The sequence below is a fragment of the Cucurbita pepo genome, chromosome LG01 (assembly GCF_002806865.2).
Source record: "Cucurbita pepo subsp. pepo cultivar mu-cu-16 chromosome LG01, ASM280686v2, whole genome shotgun sequence".
NCBI classification, from domain to species: Eukaryota; Viridiplantae; Streptophyta; class Magnoliopsida; order Cucurbitales; family Cucurbitaceae; genus Cucurbita; species Cucurbita pepo.
The window spans coordinates 18,920,802-18,943,445 of record NC_036638.1 but is presented as its reverse complement, the minus strand read 5'-3'; the positions used below and the strand labels follow the sequence as shown (position 1 = coordinate 18,943,445).

The 22,644-nt window shown below is 35.3% G+C and overlaps 3 protein-coding genes across 6 annotated transcripts in view; 2 read left to right on the top strand and 1 right to left on the bottom strand.

Annotated features, from left to right (window-relative positions):
- Window positions 1–9,049: 9,049 nt before the first annotated feature.
- On the top strand, window positions 9,050–13,755 carry LOC111793483 (ras-related protein RABF1-like). Its single transcript, XM_023675391.1, has 8 exons — window positions 9,050–9,246; window positions 9,546–9,619; window positions 9,760–9,843; window positions 9,976–10,070; window positions 10,613–10,718; window positions 11,371–11,460; window positions 11,597–11,683; window positions 13,484–13,755. The coding sequence occupies exons 1-8, from the start codon at window positions 9,222–9,224 to the stop codon at window positions 13,520–13,522; spliced, it is 600 nt and encodes a 199-aa protein (XP_023531159.1). The 5' UTR covers window positions 9,050–9,221; the 3' UTR covers window positions 13,523–13,755.
- A 1,505-nt stretch (window positions 13,756–15,260) lies between these two features.
- LOC111793449 (glycerol-3-phosphate dehydrogenase SDP6, mitochondrial-like) lies at window positions 15,261–21,136 on the top strand. 4 transcript variants are annotated; one of them, XM_023675333.1, is made up of 8 exons: window positions 15,261–15,690; window positions 15,836–16,309; window positions 17,439–17,770; window positions 18,446–18,606; window positions 18,705–18,966; window positions 19,717–19,955; window positions 20,768–20,827; window positions 20,915–21,136. In XM_023675333.1, coding segments are annotated over exons 1-8 (1,899 nt in total). In that variant the 5' UTR covers window positions 15,261–15,320; the 3' UTR covers window positions 20,916–21,136. The 4 variants fall into 4 exon arrangements, with proteins under 4 accessions (XP_023531101.1, XP_023531110.1, XP_023531127.1 ...); XM_023675342.1 differs by having other exon boundaries at window positions 20,768–21,136; XM_023675359.1 differs by lacking the exon at window positions 20,768–20,827 and having other exon boundaries at window positions 19,717–20,015.
- LOC111793469 (sorting and assembly machinery component 50 homolog) overlaps window positions 20,085–22,644 on the bottom strand; it is a 5,533-nt gene continuing 2,973 nt past the window's right edge. Inside the window, exons 4-5 of the mRNA XM_023675380.1 lie at window positions 20,491–20,750; window positions 20,085–20,270 (exon numbers count right to left, since the gene is read on the bottom strand). Of these exons, the coding sequence (XP_023531148.1) occupies window positions 20,187–20,270; window positions 20,491–20,750 (344 nt within the window). The 3' untranslated portion in view covers window positions 20,085–20,186. The remainder of the gene's footprint in view (window positions 20,271–20,490; window positions 20,751–22,644) is intronic.

The window sequence follows — 22,644 nt, the reverse complement described above, 5'->3', positions numbered from 1 at the left end:
CTTTTTCTGTTACATTTATATTGATGGACCATTTGAACTATGTAACGCCAATTAATGTGTATAATTAATTAAACTAAAGTTTTAAACTAAAATGGTCCATTATTTAAGGATAACGAGGCTTCTTTTCATTTATTGATTGATTCCTTCAATGAATTCGGTTGGTTGTTACATTTCTTTGAATTAAATGGGTGGGGTATAGTTCCGCACATAATTAAAGATATTCAAATTAATTTCTTTAAGCAAGCATAACGAATGATAAAATCCTACCTGTCAGCACGCTAATAGATAGGGCAAGCGAAGCACGGTGGGATGCATGTCTGAGCGGTTGAAAGAATCGGTCTTGAAAATCGAAGATTTGATAGGAATATCGAGGGAGCGGTAGCTTCAACCTATACAAAGGGCAAGCTAGATGAATGGATGACCGACCTGATTATCATGAGCGTTGATAGGTCCTGGAGTGTATTAAGGAAAAAATATATTATATATCTTTTTTAGCTCAACGGGTACGGGAGAAAATTTTCGTATCTTTAACTTCGTCGAGAGTATATGAACATTATATATTAACGCTTATATTTTTTTAAAAAAAATTAAATAATATAAACCTTTGTTAAAATCTTATAAAATAAAATTGAAGGTGAGTAGTTAAGACATCTATTTTTTTTTTTTTTTAATTAAAGGTTAATTTAAAAATAAAATTAAAAAAGGAAAAATAAATTAATTAATATGGCCGGACATAACAAAGCAGATGACATCTTTTATTTAACTTTAAAAAAATAAAAAAGACATATAAATGTTTCTATAATGGCCGACAACCTTGTACTCCTTTCTAACCTTTTTAATTTTCTAATTCACATAATAATTGAGTAGTTAACATATATTTTTTTAATTCTTTTAATCGATCAAAAATTTAAATTAACTCGAAGTCGATTTCAACTAATATAAAGTTTTATCATCATGCACATGTAAGATAAATCCCGAGTGAGGGTTAAGACCACTTTTCTACTACCAAATCCATTTTACGCTCGAAAATGTTATATTTTAAAGCTATATGAAGGTCTTTTTCAAAAAAATAGAAAGATACAGTAGTGTCGGTTATGAGAAAACGCTAACAAAGTACTTTTAACTCGGGAGCTAATTTAGCTCAAAAGTATTTATTACCTAATAAAACTAAATGTCAAAAGTCAACTACCTAATGAACACTCAGTCGAAAATATTATTTTAAAACATATTCGTGAAAATAAACTAAATATCCTATAATTTATTAAAAAAAAAACCATATTTTTATAGTCTCTAGAGCAGACGTTAAATAATATAATTTTTTAATTAATTTTTATAATCAAAGAGTGACAAAGGGATGGAAGTGGATTAGGGTTTAATGATCAAAGGAACATGCTACCTAGGACGCTTTTTAATTATTCTTTTTAATCAATTAAAATTCTTTAAATTAAATAATTAAGCTAATTGGGATGAACATGCTCCTAGGATTCCTCTCCCCCACCTAGTACTCTTTTGATTAATAAAACTATATAATTATTAAAAAATATGTAAATAATAATTTTTTAATTTAATATTATTGGATTAATTGTTTGGGCCCAAAAAGGTCGTGAAGTTCTTGCAAGCCCAAGTTGTAGGCCCAATTGTTTAAATGGACCAGACCAAGGGCAACCCGGTAATTTTGCAGGTCTTGTCGGCCCAAGGCCCACTTCACAAACAAATATATGGGCTATCTTTGCTAATAATTTCTCTAATTCAAAATTTTGACCGTTTTTGGGTGGTTGTTAAATTTTTGTAATGTTTGTGGCCTAAATTGTAATAAGTTGAAAGTTTAGGAGGACAATGAAAATATTGAAAGTTTGGAAGTGTAATTATAACAACTCCACTATCTCGAGAGTGTTGACTTTTTTTTTTTTTTAGTAAAAAAATGATTTTTTAGTGAGAATTTATTATGATTACTATTTTTTAAAAGATTTGTTTAAATAATTATTAGATTATGTAGTGTAATTAATTTAATTTCTTTGGAAAATATAAATATATTATGAAATTAAATAATAATAAAAAAAGACTTTTAAATTGAATCTTCCTTTTCCTTCACGAAATTTCATGGGAGTTTCTTTATTTATTTATTTATTTTATTTTTATTTTTATTTTTATTATATTATTTGACGTAAATAATAATAATAATAAATTAGTTTATAAAGACTAAATTACCCTTGTAAAGATTAAAGGGTAATGGTTCGATATCGTTAATAAATACTTGTAGATATCTATTAGGCTCTGATAAGAAATTTAGTGTCGAGAATTTAATAGTTAGGAAGAGTTTACTAATGAGTATTTATGACCCTTTTTAGGGTTTTTAGGGATTCCTTTTCAAATTAAGGCAAAATAGAAAAAGACAAGAACTGGGCTAAAATGGGATCACAAAGATCACGGCTCGTTGGATTCATATGAATTTGACCAAGGAACTTGAGCTTAAGCTGAAGTTTTCGTTTTATCTCTTTTGTTATGACACTGTAACAACTCATGTCCTGGATTCGGTACTTGATGGCCCCGATGTTTTCCTATGACATGGTCATATTACCCACTTCTCACCTTTTAAGAATGAAAGTTATCCCCACAGACCAACACAAGTCCTTTTAGCATACTCTATCCTCACTAACATGCATCATATGAAAATTCCTAGAAGCTCACCTAACATAAAATTGCTCGAAACAAAGCACACTTAACCAAGAAGTTCCTATCATTGAGCCACTGAAAAAGAAAGTACACTTTGTTGGTATATGTAGTAATTTCATTTGCTTTCACAATTTCTTAGTCATCCTATTTTTATGATCACTCTCATTTGGATGTAATCTCAGTTCATTCATGTACTTCTCATTTTCTACTCATAAAATTTATAATTCCCCAATTTCCAATTTCGATCGTTGAAAAAATTAAAAAAAAAAAAACAAAACCCACGAAGATTTATTATTTGGTAAAACAAAAAAAATTGCATTCACATTTCATGAGAGGAAAAAAGAAAAATAAAATAAAATAAAAATCAAACCTGTTCACACGTGCGGGTGTGGGAGTTGGAAAGACATGGGCCCACAGGTTTGAGTGGTCAAAATTTGGATTCAAAAAAACCATAATTATAACCAAACAAAGAATATCTTTGAGCACTTTGATGCAAATCTTCGCCTCTTGTTCTTAAGATCTTGTCCAATTACATTTCTACCCCTCATTATCTTGGTATGACGAGGGCAATATTGGGAATTCAATAATGAAAACTGAAAAGAAAAAGGAATATTAGTTAATGAGGACGATGTGAATGGGATTTTAAAAAAATTAAACTATATTTAATTGCAATAATATTTAAATAGTTTAATTCTGTCTATGATCACGCTATCAATTTTATAATATAAATTAATTAAGTCGATATTAAACTTAATTAAATAAATATATAGTGTTTTTTTAAAGTATTATTCATTTTTCATCGTGACAAATATCAATTTAAGAATAAATTGTAGCAATAAAATTATAAAAATTCGATATAATTATTAGTGGAAGGTTTTTAAGATTTGGGTCTAAAAAATTAAAATTAAAATTTAAAATATTTTAATTAGGAAATGAAGTTAAGTGATTTTGAAATTAATTTTTTTAATCATATTCAAAATACTTTTAATAATTTAAAATTATTTTTTTTAATGCATAAAATAAAAAATTAAATGATTTTGTGACCGACGCGGTGTATTTCCTTGGTAGTAGAGTTTATATACGTTAGGGTTCATAAGATTTTTCACATTTTTCAAAAAATAATTTTTAATTCCATCCCTCCTTGGACCGACCGTGTCCAAGCACCCATACAATGAACACCAATTATATATATATATATATATCAATTAGTCAACATCATCGTAGCGTAGTCCACATTCGATCTTGTATATATCGAGCATTTACTTTCTTTTATGTTTTCACCCCATTATAAAAAACAACCAATCCTGTAACGCCCCAAATTCCCAGTTAGTAGATATTGTCCTTTTTGCATTTTTTTTTTCGGGTTTTCACTCAACGCTTTAAAGTCGATTAGGGGAAGGCTGCTTCCACATTCTTACAAAAGGTGTTTTGTTCTCCTCTCCGGACCAGGACCAGTAGGACATATTTTAGATTATTATTTTTTAATTATCTGTTAGTAGATATTGTTCTCTTTACCCTTTTCTTTTCTGGGCTCTCACTCAAGGCTTTAAAACCTGTTAGGGAAGGTTTCCACACTCTTATAAAGGGTGTTATGTTCTCTTCTCCCAGTGGGACATATTTATATTATTATAGATATTGTCCTCTTTACCCTTTTCTTTCCGGGCTTCCACTCAAGGCTTTAAAGTCAGTTAGGGGAAGGTTTCCGTACTCTTATAAAGAGTATTTTGTTCTCCTCTCCGAATCAGTGGGACATATTTAGATTATTATTTTTTAATTCTCTACTTGTATATATTGTCCTATTTGCCCTCAAGGCTTTCAAGTCTGTTAGTGGAAGGTTTCTATACTGTTATAAAGGATGTTTTGTTATTTCTCCCGACCCATAAGACATATTTAGATTATTATTTTTTTTATGAAAATCTCGAGAAAAAAAAAAGATTTTTAATAATAAAAAAAGGGTTTATTTTCTCCAAAACCCATGTGTTAGTAGTATAAAGTCTCCCCCTCAGAGCTCCAAAATCCTCCCTCCATCTCTCTCTCTCTCTTAACTTTCTCTCTCTAAAACCCATATTTGTGGAAGAACAGAGAAGGGCATTTTCGGAATTAAAGGCCAAAAAAAATGATGGAAGAAAGAAGAAGGCTGTGCAAGAGGGAAGTGAGAGGCTCATCGTCTTCAACCTGCTGCAGTAGTAGGAGGAGGAGATCGGGAACGGCGTCGTTTAAGCAGAGATGCAGTTTGCTTGTTAAGGAACAGAGAGCAAGGTTTTACATCCTCCGCCGATGTGTCGTCATGCTCGTCTGCTGGCATTACTACGCCGACCCTTAACCCTNTCATTACATAATTTTGATTTTCTCTTTTTATATAAATATTTTTGAACAATTTTAGGGATTTTTTTTTTCTCTTTTTCTGAATTAATATTTACTTAATTATTGTGGAAAATCGAAAAAGTTAAATTAAAGGAATTATTCAGTTTTATTCACAATTAAGCTAATAATAATAATATAAATTTCAAAATTTTCAATTAGAGAAAAATAGTTATTTATTGAATTTTATATTTATTTTATTGGGAAATTAATTTTATAATGGGACTGTGAACCGACAAGAAGAATCCTTGGAACAGCGAGCCAGTCATTGAACCGGAAAATACTCGAATCGAACCGCCATCGGACCCACACTAAACCCATTTCCAAGGCCCACTTTATTTAATTACTTTCCACAAATATAGTTTTTATTTATTTATTATTATTTCGTTACAAAATCAAACCATTTTTTCGCCCCCTCATATTTAAAATATGGTTGAAATATAATTTTCTGCCTTATTTATTTATTTCAGTTTAATTATTAAATAATTTGAATATTTGAATAACCAACTAGACAGACTCCACTCCTTAGTTTTGATTGATACGAGTGAGACAACAATATTTATATATCTCAAAATTAGGGTTTTGGTGGATTCCTCGTAGAGTTAGGATCAACGTGAACCAAATCAGGGTTTGGATCGAGATTCCACGGATCTTAGGAACATTGAGCGAGACTTTTCACGATGGGTCAACCATGGGCGTGGGATTCGACCAAGCTTCTTTTCTTCTCTCCTCGTTTCTTGTTCTCCTTTAGCNCCTTATTGCAAATGCCTAACTAAAATGGAAGTATAGAAAATTAGTAATTTATGTAGTTGTGAAGAAACCCTAACTAAAATGAAAACCTCTTCCTAGCAGCTGCGTTTTANGGGGTTTTTTTTTTTTTTTTTTTATCGGGCCCTTATTGCAAATGCCTAACTAAAATGGAAGTATAGAAAATTAGTAATTTATGTAGTTGTGAAGAAACCCTAACTAAAATGAAAACCTCTTCCTAGCAGCTGCGTTTTAAAACCTTGAGTAGAAGCTCAAAAGGGAAAATCCAAAGAGGACAATATCTGCTATCGGTGGGCTTGAGCTGTTACAAATGGTATCAGGGCTAAGTTCCGAGTAGTGTGTCAACGAGGACGTTGGGCCCCCAAGAGGGATGAATTGTGAAATGAGGGGAACGAGAAAACTTCTCCCTAACGGACGTATTTTGAAAAGTTTAAATAGAATAATATCTACTAGCACTGTGCTTGAATTGGTACGGTGACACTGAAAGGAGAGGATATGGAAGGACCCATTTGTTTCGGAATGAACACAAGTTGTAGTGTCCCCTAAAAAGTGGGATGGTCTAATCAACAAATCCCAAACACCACACCTCATTAATCAAGCTTTTTGAACTTGCATGGCTAAGGCAATGCCAATGCCAATGCCAATGCCAATGCCTCTCTCTTTCATTCAACCTTTTGTCTTTGTTTGCCTTTTCATCAATGTCTTCAAATAGTTACATCTTTGTCTATGTTTGCCAAATCGCATTTTCTTTTACTGAATTCTAATGTGTATGACCCGTCACCAAAATCATGTCTACACCCGATAGAACTAAAATGTCTCAAAATGTACTATATAGAGACTACTTGTCACTTCTTCATACCCGAGTTATAAGCTATCAAAACTCTTGTTGTTACCTACTCGCTTTTACCTTATTTTCATACTCGGGTTTTCTAAAACATTTTTCTCAAACATAACTCGAGACTCGAGCATGCGTTGACATTATCCGCAAAATCCAAATTTCTCACGGTTGACTTGTTCCCAGAGTTAGAATAAGTACTGCACAATCACTAGCCCGTTGTCGCAAGACTGCAATTGTAACGAAAGCTTTTTGACTAGAAAAATCTCATCCAACGAGAAATTCGCAATAACTTAATCGAGAGGATTGGAAATTAAAAACTAAAAATTTATCGATCTCACAAAATTCGACGGTCCACAAAGTAGACACGTCATCAAATCCCCATCTACAAAAGATCAAGAACAGTTAGAACATTCACCTTGAAAATAATAATAATAATAATAATAATAATAAAAAGTATAAGCCCACCACCAAAACACTCCCACAGTTTGAAGATTAGGTTTTGAAAAGATTTGAGGATTGCAATAAAAAAAGCAAGTTTGTCCAAATTGTTTGAGCTTACTATGACCCATTTTTTCCTTATCCTTTAGATGTTGTTGTCCCCTAAATTAAAGGAAGTTGGATTGTCCACTCGACCTTGTCCGCGTCGTCTCTCTCTCTCGCTCGTTGTCAAACTCTAATTTTCCGTGTTCGACGTGGAGCCAAAACTTCTCGTGATGTGACTCGAGTTCTTACACATTCTAAACACAACATATTATAGATAGAAAGCTGTCAAATTCTTGATTTTCATCGTTGTCGTGTGAGTTCGAGCTTGGATATTCTCTCTCACTCTCGGTACAGCGTTTGGGGTGTTCGGGGGTAGGGCTGGACTAGGTTGGGACTTTTTTAAACTTATCCCAATTTGTGACCCGAGTTCTTACACGTTCTAAACGCGACATGCTGTAGATTGAAAGTTGTCAAATTCTTGATTTTCATCATTGTCGTGTGAGTTCGAGCTTGGATATTCTCTCTCACTCTCGGTACAGCGTTAGGGGTGTTCAGAGGTAGGGTTGGACTAGGTTAGAACTTTTTAAAACTTATCCCAATTTGTGACCCGAGTTCTTACACGTTCTAAACGCGACATGTTATAGATAGAAAGTTACCTAACTCTTGATTTTCATCATTGTCGTGTGAGTTCGAGCTTGGATCTTCTCTCTCACTCTATGTACGGCGTTAGGGGTTTTCGTGGGTAGGGTTGGACTAAGTTAGAACTTTTTAAAACTTATTCAATCGTACTGGTTGAGTTAGGTTTTAAGTGATCGAATTTTTTCAAACCATTTAGTTTTTCATGGCCGTAAATGAACGTATATTGTTATGTCATATTTCTTACTATTTTCCTGAGTTTTTTTTCTTACGTAACTAAGAACATAAATTTTAACGTCGATGTGACTAGAGAACATATGAGTTGACAAGACAATGCTACTTCCTAGGTCTAAACGAGTTAAATACATCAGTTGGTTGATTTTCATACATCAAACAAGAAATTGAGCGTCGTATTCATATCAAACAAAAGCTTAGTTTATCTTCTAAAGCAATGAAGCACGTCGTACTCGTCAATAAGTTATGATCCATATTTTCCAGGTCAAACTCTATCGAAATAGTATAAGATAAGCTTATCTACATGAAAGTAGGCTTATCTACCATCAATAATAGACGTTTTAAAAAAGGAAACAACTAATCTAAAGTGGACAGGTTCAAATTTTCTAACGAAACAAAAACCAGCCAAATTTTTGTGGTTTAGAAAACTTTCAATAAATAATTTATGTGCGACAAAGTTGTCATGGCCATGTACTCGGGCCTTCAACTTCAAGATTGAGGGATAAAATATTTATTATTTTCCCTGAGTTTAAAGGTTGAGTCGAGACATTTTTCAAATAACCATTATTAAATAATGAATCTAACCCAACCCAACTCGACTGGAGTGGATTAGTTCGGATAAGTTCGGATAGTGATGTATTTAATTAATTAATTTATATATTTTTGTATAAAAGTAAAATGTGAAGGGGTAAAATATTTTTTAATTAAAAATTACATCTAAAATTTTATTTTTTAACCGTTGAATTAAATAAAATTATAATAAATAAATAAATAAATAAATATATATTATTAATTTTCATTGTGTATTGGTAATTTTTTAGAAAATGAAATTATGATTGTTTTAGGAGGTTTTTTTTTTAAAGAAAATAAAATAAAATAAAATAAAATAAAAGGAATCACCTACGACCTATGTAGAAGTCCGGCCCAATTGGCCCATTCATTTCCTGGCCCATTTGGCTTATCTTTTCTTTGGCGTATCGGATTCGGTTCGGGTCTTGTGAATCCGACATGTCGTTTTGAATCGGGCCGAGACGATGTCCTTCGCCTTCGCCATTCAATTGAAAGTTGGGTTGTGAAATAATGGGAAAACTTTGACAGCCATTAACGAACCAGTCCCGAGGGCGCAAGTTTCTTCTTCTCTTTTGCAGAAAATTGCTCAGTAGACTCCACGAAAGTTCAATTAACAGCAAATTCCTTGGCTCGGGTATTTCATATACCCTTGATCGCTATGGGTTGCTCCTCCTCTGTCCCAGGTATTTTCAAATCCCGAATTTCGTTGCTTCAGCTTTTTTTTAGGGGTTTTCGATTCTTTATTTGTCTGTTTAAGTCTGATCAAAGAGTGTATTGAAAATTGAAGAGGTTGATTGTGTGGTTAGTTCTACGTTGTTAATTATGGAGTTCTCTTGGTTCCTTGATTATTTTTATCATTGTTGTTTCGTTAATGGGGACATTAGGGTTCGGTGGGTTTTATCTTAGGTATCTTTCAATTTTTTACTTTTTCTGATGGGATTTTATGTCGAGTTTGTTGATTTTTGAGGAGTTTATTGTACAGACAGAGCTTCTGGGCCATCGGGTGGGGTTAATCCAGAGAATAGTGCAGCTGATTCAAAGAATTTGCGCGTCAAGGTATTTAAGAAGCTACCAAATGGCTGCCTGTTCTTATGCTTTTGCTTTGAATTTAATGATTTTTGAAGTTACAGATATGCCAATACGTCAGATAAGTGCTTGCTTAGAAAGCTTAAAAGTTTTTATGATATCTTATGCAGCTTGTCCTGCTGGGTGATTCTGGCGTTGGTAAAAGCTGTATTGTTCTTCGCTTTGTTCGTGGTCAGTTTGATCCAACATCTAAGGTCAGGATTATATTGCAGTCCATAAATTCTTAAAATAAATTGATGCTTGAAACGAAAAATTTATGTCTTGATCATTTCATTCCCAAAGTGATTACAATCTTTTGATTAGAAATGTTTGTTGAGAAAATTCAGGTAACTGTTGGGGCATCATTCCTGTCACAAACGATTGCTTTACAGGATTCTACAACAGTGAAGTTTGAAATATGGGACACCGCTGGGCAAGAGAGGTAGGATTATCTAAATCTCTAGTAGCTATCCTCTATGGTGTATTTTTAACTTCTAGCAAGCAACTATATTGTGATTGGTTGTGAGATCTCACATTGGTTGGAGAGGGGAACGAAACATCCCTTATAAGGGTGTGGAAACCTCTCCATAGTAAATACGTTTTAAAACATTGAGGAGAAGCCCAGAAGGAAAAGCCCAAAGAGGACAATATCTGCTAGTGGTGAGCTTGGGATGTTACAAATGGTATTAGAGCCAGACACCGAGCGGTGTGCCACCGAGGACGCTGGTCCCCAAGGGGGGTGGATTGTGAGATCCCACTTTGGTTGGAGAGGGGAGCAAAGCATTCCTTATAAGGGCGTAGAAACCTCTTTCTAGTAGACGCGTTTTAAAACCTTGAGGAGAAGCCCAAAAGGGAAAGACCAAAGAGGACTACCTGCTGACAGTGGGATTGGGCTATTACATTGGTAGACCTTATCTAGTTTGATTCATGTTTACCGGAGCTATTTTTGCTAGATGTTATCAATGTTGTTCTCTCTTGATTTAGGTATGCTGCATTAGCTCCACTTTACTATCGAGGTGCTGCAGTTGCAGTTATCGTATATGATATAACAAGCTCTGATTCCTTTGCCAAAGCTCAATATTGGGTTAAGGTATGTTTTAAAATGATAAATTAGATTTTGTACATGTACTATATTTCCTGCTTTCATAGCCATTATGCCGAAAGGAAGCAAAACCTATGAGGCAATTCCTCATTAATTGAGCTGCTACTCACTAATGGCCAAATATGAAACGAATGGAATTCTTTTTAATCTATGGATAGATCACCAGATAACTACATGTTTCGCTACTTATCTGTTCCCTTGTAAGTGTTACAGGCAATATGATTATGATGTGTGCTTATTAAAATTCTGGTTAACCTTGCGCTACTCTTTTAAGAAAATTGTGGATAACCTTGTCGACCTTGTGTTACATCTTTGCCTCTTGATAAGCAATCATTTCTTTTTATGGGTCTTCTTTGTTAATCAGTTTCCAACAAAAAAAGTGCTGTTATGGAAGTTTCCATTGGAGACAATACAGTTTTTCATTATACGTTTTCTGGCTTCAAATCAATGAATGCTGATCATGTTAACAAAGTACAGTCCTATTTTGAGTAGAAAATCATAGAAAAGGGGATTGTTTGAATGTATGCCATGATTTTTCAAGAGGGAAAAACCTAAACAACGCCTTCATTAATGTGTTCGTTTTCAGCTGGTTATCCTTTAACTAATCACAATCTTCACGATTCGTATTGGACACTTACAGGAGCTGCAAAAGCATGGCAGCCCTGATATCATTTTGGCATTGGTCGGTAACAAAGCTGATCTCCAAGAGAAAAGGAAAGTATCCATTCAGGTAAATTCAGTGTTATTCGATCGAATGCATTTTACTTCTCCCATCTTCTCTATTTATTCTTTGTTTTGTTTTTACAAAATGGGCAAAAAGTATTTAAAATTCACTAATTTGAGATAATTATGTCTCAATTTTGAAGGATGGGACTGAGTATGCAGAGAAGAATGGAATGTTCTTTATTGAGACATCTGCTAAGACTGCAGATAATATAAATGAGCTGTTTGAGGTATTCCTGATTGTATCCTTTTATTATTACTTTCATAGTTGCCTTTTTGAGGTAGACCATTGTGTATAGCTATTTTTGTGATATCCACTGTAGGCAGAGTAGTATTAAACAGTTCTATTATTTTCTGCCGCCCGTGTTTTTATAGTGCATGTGAATGATATTTGAATATTGCTGAGTGTTGTTTAATTCATTGTCATAACCAGTAAACTTAATGATATTCTTTGTAGTTGACCAATTCTCTATTGGTGATAGTGTTGAACTCCTCTAGGTGTGAAGTTGGAACACCCCAGCTGTTTGCTGGTGGTTTGGTTGTGTCTAACATTATTCTAACTCCATAAAGTGTCGAATCGGTTTTCGTGCTGTTTGAACGTTCATCTTAGGTTTCTATTGGTGATTCTATATTGTCATGATTGATCAATGCCACCCTTAAAGTGTGGTTTCTCATATGAATATCTTGTCTTCAACTCCGTCATTATATATTGAACATAAGCAAAAGACATCATGAGTTGTTCCGTAATAAAACCTGTTGTTGTTGATACTTTCTTCTCGGTTCCTTCTTCCATAACTCGAGCTCGGAGGAGGAAGATACTTTGTATATGGACTCATGAAAGTATCTGAGTGCTCGAGCATTCATTCAATATTATATTGAATGGATAATTGACTTTTTTCTTTCTAAATCTTAAAAAAAGAAACTTAATTCTTCTCGATAAGCTCTAGCATGTAACAGGTCATCCCATCTACAAACAATGTCGAGTCAAGAGCATCTTCATTCCTATATAATATAAAATGGTGGGCGTAAGAATCCACAGTAAATCATGTCCTTCAAGTCGCACGTTGCTTTCTACTCTGTCAAATATAGATTTTTTCTTTCGACAAGGAATTATTCCACCAACGGAATTATTCCACCACCTCTTACCATCCACCACCATTAGAATAAAGGTTCTGCGGTGCGACACCATAAAGCTGACTCCTTCACCTGTTCCCCACACCGCACCATAAATCTGACTCCTTCACTTGTTCCCACCTACGTATATGGGATATTTTAAGAGGTGAACATCTGAATGAACAAGTACAACAATTTCGATTGGAAATTTTCTGACTGTTAGCTCTTCGCTGATTTGTTGTTTATTGTTTGTTGGATTCGAATGCTTTTTTCCCACAGTCAAATTCGTCTGTGGTGCATGTTTTATTTTACGTCCCTCTCTCTAATTTGTGCTTCTACTAGACGCTTTATGAAACANCTTCACCTGTTCCCCACACCGCACCATAAATCTGACTCCTTCACTTGTTCCCACCTACGTATATGGGATATTTTAAGAGGTGAACATCTGAATGAACAAGTACAACAATTTCGATTGGAAATTTTCTGACTGTTAGCTCTTCGCTGATTTGTTGTTTATTGTTTGTTGGATTCGAATGCTTTTTTCCCACAGTCAAATTCGTCTGTGGTGCATGTTTTATTTTACGTCCCTCTCTCTAATTTGTGCTTCTACTAGACGCTTTATGAAACAGCAAATAATTTGGATTTAAAAAAAAAAAACAATGTCATGGTCTTTTTTGTTCATATCTTCTTTTCCTTTGATTACATACTTTCCCTGCTTGATTTATGTGACGATGTTCCATAGTTGTCGTGCTCACTCGATGAGACCCTAGTTCGTTTCCATCTAAAGTTTCTCTTGGAATGTATATCACTCATCTCTAGAGGGGTCAATAAAAATCCATGGCTTTGTAGATTCCTTCAACTGTTTCAGTTCAAATACATTTCGAGTTCAACCATTTCTTCTCTATTTGGTTTGACAGGAGATTGCGAAGCGATTGCCACGACCCACTTCATCATGATCGGAACTCAGCTGCGACATGAATTATTTTATCAGCCGAAGCTTATTTTACAAAAAAAACAAAACAGCTTGCCCCGGTGTGATCCGTGTATAGTTTTGGCAAGTCGGGCAGTGTTCGGCTTTGTTATTTGCTTTGGCTTGTTGGTATTTTCAGTTTGAAGTGTAACGTTAAACAGAGATGAAAATGGTGAAACATTCGTTCCCCTTTAAACCATATGCTGCATTTATAGACTATGTTTGCTGTGACTGATAGAAACATTACTTAGGTTTCTCCTTAAGAAAAAAACAATATGAAAAGTTTAATTCGATGCCTAGAATATTCAAAACTCCAAATGCCTTTCACCGGTTCATCAGGTCAACCTTGCAATTATTTATTTAACAATCTCTTCTATTTTTATTATCAATTTGCTAAAATAATTTGGTTCTTAGTTTTAATTTTATACCTCTATAGTTTTTTTTTAGTTTCAATTGAATACATATAATTTAGTTAAAATTCACACATTCGTTATAAAACCGTCTTTTGCTCCTTTGGGATCTCGACGTTCCCATGGTTCGTGAGAACACAACAAAACTCATCATTTGTTGCATTTTTGCACGAGATAATAAAGAGAGAATTTCGTCTATCAATGAACTAGCGAATCGACAGGCTGAAAATCCTTGTGTCACGAGTTCAAATATGACGGTCCCCAGTACACTTACTTGGATATTGATTACTCCAACTGTTCCAAGAGTCTCTGTTAGATGAAACCCCTCCCGTAGACTCCCTGTTTGGCTCATCCCCTTTCGTCAACTCTTTTATCATGATACCATTACTTTGGTTCGTAAAATTTGAATGGATGGCAAAGCGTAGGTGACAAGCAATTATATGGATAAGATGCTTTACCTGTAGACGCTTTTCCAATGTGTTTTGTTTTATTATGCCTTTAATGACGAATCTTGACCGACTAGGTAATAGTTTTTAGAAAAAAAAAAGAAAAAAACATTAATTGTCTATCTAATTTATTTATTATGTTTTAAATGTAAAATTGGCATGTAATATTTCCTTCACAGTCCATCTTTTAAGTTTTATTCATATTTTTATCTCTTTTCCATATTTTTTAATTATATTCCTTATTTTAAGGCTACCTATACTTTCATTATATATTTATTTGATTCTTTTAATCACACTATTCTTCATCTTCTAATAAATATTTAAATTTATCCCTTTTCATAATCATTTTTAAATTGTCCCAATGTACTTTATTTGATTTTACAATGATTATAATAATAATAATAAGAGTGAAATACATATTTTATTTGAAACTTTTTAATATAATTTCACCCTAATAATATTAAAAAGAAGTTTATAATAAATTTGTGTAGCATAATACTAATAAATTGATATAAATAATTGAAAATTTTAAGGACTATAATAAAATAATAAAATAATAAAATAATAAAATAATAAAATAATAAAATAATAAAATAATAAACTTTTATTATTAACTTTGTAGTTTGTGAATTTTAGCATTTATCGATAATAACAAAATTATATTCAAAATAACTTTAAACCCACGGAAAACATCACTTGAATTAAAATATATATATTTAATATAGAAATTAGTTAAAAATAAATAAATAAATAAGAGAAAATAAAATTTCATTGCATGCTTATCACGATAATATATTCCTTTTCTCTTTATATTTTATTTTATTTATATTTATATTTATTTTCATAAATTCATTACGAGTCCCTTTCAAGCCACGGTATCGTCCCCTTTTTTTTTTCCCGCTAATCCTGTGTCTGAGTCACAGCCATCATGGCCACCGTCTCACGGCTGAGTAAGCTCGCCGTCGCCGTCGCCGTCGTAGCCACCGCAGCTGGCGGCTCCATTATTCTTCAGCATTCTCTCTCCTCCAATGACCGTGGTACCAGTGATCAGGCGCTTGAATCCTACAGGAGTAAGATAAATGATCCAACTGCAGTCGTTCCGCGGCGATCAGTCCAGGAGTCGGCTCTGATCGGGGCTAGTTCTTTAAATCCTTTTGACATTCTCGTCATCGGCGGAGGCGCTACGGGCTGTGGCGTCGCCCTCGATGCTGTTACTCGTGGACTTCGTGTTGGCCTCGTTGAGCGCGAGGATTTCGGTTCCGGTACGTCTTCGCGTTCGACGAAGCTCATTCATGGAGGTATTGTGAATTTAAAGAATCTGAAGTTCTGTTGTTGTTCATTTGTTCAAATTTTGGATACGAATGGACCGAATGTCGATTTAGGATTAAGATTTATTCCGTTTTTGAGTTAATGGAAGCTGAAATTCCTTCTATTCGTTCTCAGGCGTGCGGTATGTGGAGAACGCAGTGTTTAATTTGGATTATAAGGGGCTTAAACTGGTGTTTCATGCGCTTAAAGAGCGAAAGCAGTTCATCGAAAATGCACCACATCTATGCCATGTTTTGCCGTGTATGACGCCGTGTTTTGACTGGTTCGAGGTCGTTTACTATTGGATTGGGTTGAAGATGCACGATTTTGTTTCTGGTCCTTGCCTCTTACACTTGTCAAGGTACTATTCCGCTCGAGAGTCTGTGGAGCTCTTCCCTACCCTGGCTACGAACGGCCAGGGAAGAAGTTTGAAAGGCACTGTGGTGTACTACGATGGGCAGATGAATGACTCGCGGGTTAATGTGGGGCTGGCTTGTACTGCCGCTCTGGCTGGTGCGGCGGTGCTTAACTATGCTGAAGTTGTGGGATTTTTGAAGGATGAGGGTAGTGATCGAATTATTGGTGCGCGGATTCGTGACAATTTGTCAGGTGCCAATCACATCTAATGCAATCTTCTATATCTGAGTTGAGTTTTTTGGAAGCCCCTTTTATTTTTTTCCAGTTCTATTGAATTTTTCTGGGCAGTTTCATGTGGGTGCTTTTAGTTTTACTTGAATTGGAATTTTCAGGATTAGAAAAGAAAAAAGTTTCTTCGTACTCTTTCCCCACTTGATTTTTGTTGCCTTGTGGCAATTACTGTTGAAGGATTGGACATCAGTTGAGAACAGAGGGCTCAGTCAAATTATCATCTTGAACTCATGTCTAGAAGCCTAGAAACACTATTGTTTGTTGATCAATTTCCTATATTGATTTTAGATCCCTGCAATAATCTCTTGTTGGAAGATGGAATTGTTAGGAATCACGTACCTCCCCAATGGTATGATACCGTCCACTTTGAGTATAAGTTCTCATGGCTTTGCTTTTGATTTTCCCAAAAGACTTTATATCAATAGAGATACTTTTTTTACTTATAAACCCTTGATCAACCTCTTAATTAGCCGATGTGGGACTCCTCTAACAACAATCCTTCCCTCAAACAAAGTACACCATAGAGCCTCCCCTATGGCCTATTGAGCACTCAACAACCTCCTCTTAATCGAGGCTCGACTCCTCTGGAGCCCTCAAACAAAGTACACCATTTGTTCAACACTTGAATCACTTTTGACTATATCTTCGAAGCTCACAACTTCTTTGTTCGACATTTGGGGATTCTATTGACATGACTAAGTTAAGGGCATGACTCTGATATCATGTTAGGAATCACATACCTCCACAATGGTATGATATTGTCCACTTTGAGCATGAACACTCGTGACTTTGTTTTTTTATTTTTCCAAAATACCTCAAATGCCTCGTACCAATGGAGATGTATTTCTTACTTATAAACCCATGATCAACCTCTTAATTAGTCGATGTGAGACTCCTCTAACAACCATCCTCAACAGGAATTAAGGTTTCACATGGGTTTGTGTTCGGCATAATTGACATAGTAAGATGACAGTAGATGCTAGTTGAAATTACACAAATGAGCAAGTATTGGAATGATGAATAAAAGTCTAGACTGGCTTATACATTCCTTTTATTTATCTGATCCTCACTAACTATTTATTTGTTCTAGGTAAAGAGTTTGATACCTATGCAAAGGTGATTGTCAATGCTGCTGGACCATTTTGTGATTCAGTGAGAAAGATGGTTGATAAAGAGGCAGTGGCTGTGATCTGTCCCAGCTGTGGTGTCCATGTGGTTCTCCCTGATTATTATTCTCCCGAAGGAATGGGTCTAATTGTTCCCATGACTAAGGACGGGCGTGTGGTTTTTATGCTGCCATGGTTAGGACGAACGGTTGCTGGAACCACAGATTCCAACGCAGACATCACTATGCTTCCTGAGCCTCACGAGGATGAAATCCAGTTTATACTGGATGCAATCTCTGGTTACCTTAACGTGAAGGTATGTGATTCTGTATTCTTACCAAAAAAGGTATTTGATTGATTAGAATACCTGCTTTGTTCTAGTTGGGTGAAAATTACAATTTTCTTGTTCTTTTTCAATATAATTTGCTTGTATGAATGTCTGTGTTAAGTTTCGAAACAGTTGAAAGAATTTGGGTTTGCTTTAGTGATATTGTCCAAGGGTCGTATTTGAGCATTCCCTTCTGGACTTCCTTTCAAGATTTTTAAAATGCGATTGCTAGTGAGAGGTTTCCACACTCTTATAAGAAATGGTTTGTTCCTCTCTCCAACCGATGTGAGATCTCAGAGTTCTTTAGATTTAGTATCTGACTCCTCTTTACACCTAGTTTGCATGTGAAGGATAATAAGTTCAAAGATAACTCAGACGGTCGTTTATTATCTGTTTTGTAGTCGATCTTTGGAACTAATAGTCACCTGTTACACATGTTGATTAGTGATATCATTTTAACTGCTTAATAGGTTCGGATTGTGCCTGATGGATAATTTATGGATTATGTATACATTTCAATGTTCAAGTCCTCTCTAGTCCCTGAAAAGTTGTTTATATTGTTCTAGTTAGCTTCACTTGCACTAGACAGACAATTATGATTCTATTTCATTCGTTTTATATAGTCTTCATTGGAACCCAAACCCAATTCCTTTGGAAATTTAGGTGCGGCGAACAGATGTTCTCTCAGCTTGGAGTGGTATTCGTCCTTTGGCTATAGATCCGTCAGCTAAAAGTACCGAGAATGTTTCAAGAGAACATGTTGTTTGTGAAGATTATCCTGGATTTGTCACAATTACTGGTGGGAAATGGACTACTTATCGGGGGTACTATTATCTTGGCTGTGATTAAAATTATCTGGTCTATACGGTCTTCATACTCTTTTTTTTACCACAATTATAGTTCTGATTGGAACTGGTTTCAGCATGGCAGAAGATGCTGTTAGTGCAGCCATAAAGTCTGGAAAGCTGAAGCCAACAAATGAATGTGTAACTGACAAGCTGCGGCTAGTTGGTGGAGATGGATGGGAACCTGCATATTTTACTGTCTTAGCTCAACAATATTTACGTATGAAGAAGACGACTCTTGGAGGTAAAGTTGTCCCCGGCGTTATGGATACTGCAGCTGCAAGACATTTATCACAAGCGTATGGTGTTTTAGCTGAAAGAGTGGCTGCTATAGCCCAGGTTTGTGTTTCTCTCTATACATTGCTAGGGTGTAATGGTGTAATGCTAAAGGCATATATATTCTATAAAATGATTTGTGTTTCTCTCTATACATTGCTAGGGTGTAATGGTGTAATGCTAAAGGCATATATATTCTATAAAATGATTGTAACCGCCTGCTAGGGAGAGATTTCTACACCCTTATAAAAAATGTTTCGTTCTCCTCCCCAACCGATGTGGGATCTCACAATCCATCCCCCTTCTTCGGGGCCCAGCGTACTCGCTGACACTCATTCCCTACTCTAATCGATGTGGGACCCCAATCCATCCTCCTTTGGGGACCAGTGTCCTTGCTGGCACACTGCCTCGTGCCCACCCCCTTTGGGGCTCAGCCTTCTCACTAGCACATCGCTAGGTGTCTGGGTCTAATACCATTTATAACGGCTCAAGCCCACCACCAGCAAGTATTGTCCTCTTTGGACTTCTCCGTTCGGGTTTCCTCTCAAGGTTTTTAAAACGCGTCTTAAAACTGAGGGAAAGCCCAAAAAGGAAAATCCAAGGGAAAATCCAAAAAAGACAATATCTGCAAGCGGTGGACTTAGACTGTTACAATGATACACACCATTCGGTGTAAAGCAAACTCGAGATTTAACATCAATGGAGAAGCTAAAGGCATATATATTCTATAAAAATGATGACCTTTAGCTTGTAGAGCCTGTTTATAGTCCAGTTTTCAAGAATTGATCCAGTTTTTTTTCTTTTTTATGATAGAATGAGAGTTTGGGGAAGCGATTAGCTCATGGTTACCCCTTCTTGGAAGCCGAGGTTGCATACTGTGCTCGGCACGAGTACTGTGAATCTGCAGTAGATTTCATCGCCAGAAGATCACGTCTCGCATTCCTTGACACACATGCTGCTAACCACGCATTGCCTCGAGTAATTGAGATATTGGCGGCTGAACATAATTGGGATAAGTCAAGGCAGAACCAAGAACTGCAGAAGGCCAAGAAATTTTTAGAAACTTTCAAGTCTTCAAGAAATGCCCAGTTCCATGATGGAAAACATGATTAGTGAGTTCTTCTAATGCTTTCTGCTTCTTAAATAGATCATTTTTTTTTTTTTTTTTTTTTTTTTTTTTGATCCAGTCCAAACTGATAACTCAGCAAGGACACTGTCATTGAGCAAAAGAAACAAATTCAATCAAACCTGAATATCTATCAAACCTCGCCAAAATTCAAGGTTTATGATGGGGCAGATATGCTAAACCGAAAGCCAGTTTTTCCACGATCATGCTCTTGCTGCTTCAATATGTAGTAGAAGTTACCCTGCTCATAGAACCAAACTCATATATGAGTAGCAAATACGAATCAAATCGAAAGGCAACCTACAACGATGTTTCGGTGTTGTTTCTGTTTGATAGAAGAATAATAAAAAGGAAACAGCAAGCATGGCATTGCATGGGATACACGTAAAAACAGAGATCAGAGCCAGGCCAATAAATTATGTATCTAAATAATGAAACACAAGTCAGAGATCGTGACTGACCTCTAGGCGGAAGAGTCTTGTTGGAAGCACAATCCCAGCTCCTACTGAGGTACGGAAAGTTTCCAAGAACTTCTGAAAAGAGAAACTGCGAAACTCATTCTCAGTCAACTTTGCAAGATTTCCTGCACCAGCAAAGATGTGTCCGTGGATTCCATGTTCTCTTAACCAGCGAATTGGGAAGTCGAACGAAAGATCAGCAAACGCGGTCACAGCAAGATCCCCTCCGACAAAATCCCTTCCAGGAGAATCACTGTTTTCACCCTGATTANGCCAAGAAATTTTTAGAAACTTTCAAGTCTTCAAGAAATGCCCAGTTCCATGATGGAAAACATGATTAGTGAGTTCTTCTAATGCTTTCTGCTTCTTAAATAGATCTGTTCACACATTTTCGTGATTGTAATCTCTTCTCGTGTTTGAATTCAAGGTTTTTCAGCCTCACCCGACCGGGCAGGAGAGGAGAATGTTTCAAGAACTCGACACACACACAGCTATGATCAAACACATCAGGTGAAAATACATATACTTTGCACCTTGCGTTTTAAATTGTAATTGCCCTTGGCTGAGAATTTGCACCATATAGGCACCACCCTACGTACATACCAAAGGAATAAATAACTCAAATTATATTGGAGGTTTTCGTATTTTATATATTCTCATTTTATATTTTCATGTGGTAACTGATTTCAACNTTTAAATTGAGATTTTCGCATTTTATATTTTCATGTGGTAACTGATTTCAACATAAGTAATNTTGGGAAGTCGAACGAAAGATCAGCAAACGCGGTCACAGCAAGATCCCCTCCGACAAAATCCCTTCCAGGAGAATCACTGTTTTCACCCTGATTATTTTCGCCCCTCACTTCCCGCCTCGGCTCAGTTGGCCCCATCCTACGTGTCTTAAAACCCCATACAGTTGTTGGGCCTCCGACGGTGCATACTGGAGAGAAATCACCACCTAAGAAAAAGCGTTCGGGAAGGGGCGATGGCTTGTTCATGAATCCATTTCCCCAAGGCAAGACAACACCAGCAGAAACTCCAAAGTTCATGGCAGCACGATCAAAGCCGAGAGGAATGGCATAACGTAGATCAAATTCCTGTTAAAATATGGGAACAGAAAATCGATAACTACACAAAAGCTGGGGAAAGTCTTTTATTGTTACAAGAGAACCAAAAGGAAATGATGAAAACCTGTCGCACAAAGCGCAAGCTCCGGTGATCAGGTGCGAGGCCACCAATTTGACTAGTAGAAACAAAAGCATATCCTCTAGTTGGCCTCCCTGCAGAATTCCTCTTATCAACCTTCAAAGTATATTTTAGAGAAGAAAGTAAACTATTTCCAAGTTGTCTCCTTATCGAATTAGNATTAAAAAATGAGTTTGATAATAACTTTTTGTACCATAAAACTAAATATAGTCATCAACTTTGAATATAAATTGTTATTAACTAATTTTATGAGCACAATTTAAAATATAAATTCTGATAGTTATTATTATATAATAAATATTTTATAATATAATACATCAATTTTATAACATAATTCTACATTTTAAAAATTCAAACTAAAAAAAAAAAAAAAAAAAAAAAAAAAAAAAAAAAATGGAGGCATAAAGGACGTGGACTCTTATCAAAAGAAAATTGATAATGGTGTGCATAAAGTACCTGGTGGAGTGGAGGAAAACCAGAAATCATATAGGATATGAAACAAAATAGTCCAATCTCATTGATGGAGTTACAAAAATTCATCCTCCCATTTGGATCGATGAAACCAAATGCGAGGGGAGACCTCCATAACCTGTTGCAATACATCATCACAAGTCATATTATTCTTCTATTCTTCGTGGTTGAAGAGAAAAGTTTTCTTTTTTTTTCTTTTATTTTTTCCTTTCTTTTTCACTTCCCCAAATGTTTAAAAGGAAACTTATTATTATTATTATTATTATTTTGATCCAGTCCAAACTGATAACTCAGCAAGGACACCGTCATTGAGCAAAAGAAACAAATTCAATCAAACCTGAATATCTATCAAACCTCGCCAAAATTCAAGGTTTATGATGGGGCAGATATGCTAAACCGAAAGCCAGTTTTTCCACGATCATGCTCTTGCTGCTTCAATATGTAGTAGAAGTTACCCTGCTCATAGAACCAAACTCATAT

Bases quoted from the DNA above. Each gene is read 5' to 3' on its own strand.
- LOC111793449 (XM_023675333.1), top strand. From the start codon at position 15,321: ATGGCCACCGTCTCACGGCTGAGTAAGCTCGCCGTCGCCGTCGCCGTC. The intron at 17,771-18,445 runs GTATGTGATTCT...TTGGAAATTTAG, and splicing joins CTGGTTACCTTAACGTGAAG to GTGCGGCGAACAGATGTTCT. The intron at 18,607-18,704 runs GTACTATTATCT...AACTGGTTTCAG, and splicing joins AAATGGACTACTTATCGGGG to CATGGCAGAAGATGCTGTTA.
- LOC111793483 (XM_023675391.1), top strand. From the start codon at position 9,222: ATGGGTTGCTCCTCCTCTGTCCCAG. The intron at 9,247-9,545 runs GTATTTTCAAAT...TTTATTGTACAG, and splicing joins TTGCTCCTCCTCTGTCCCAG to ACAGAGCTTCTGGGCCATCG. The intron at 10,719-11,370 runs GTATGTTTTAAA...GGACACTTACAG, and splicing joins AAGCTCAATATTGGGTTAAG to GAGCTGCAAAAGCATGGCAG.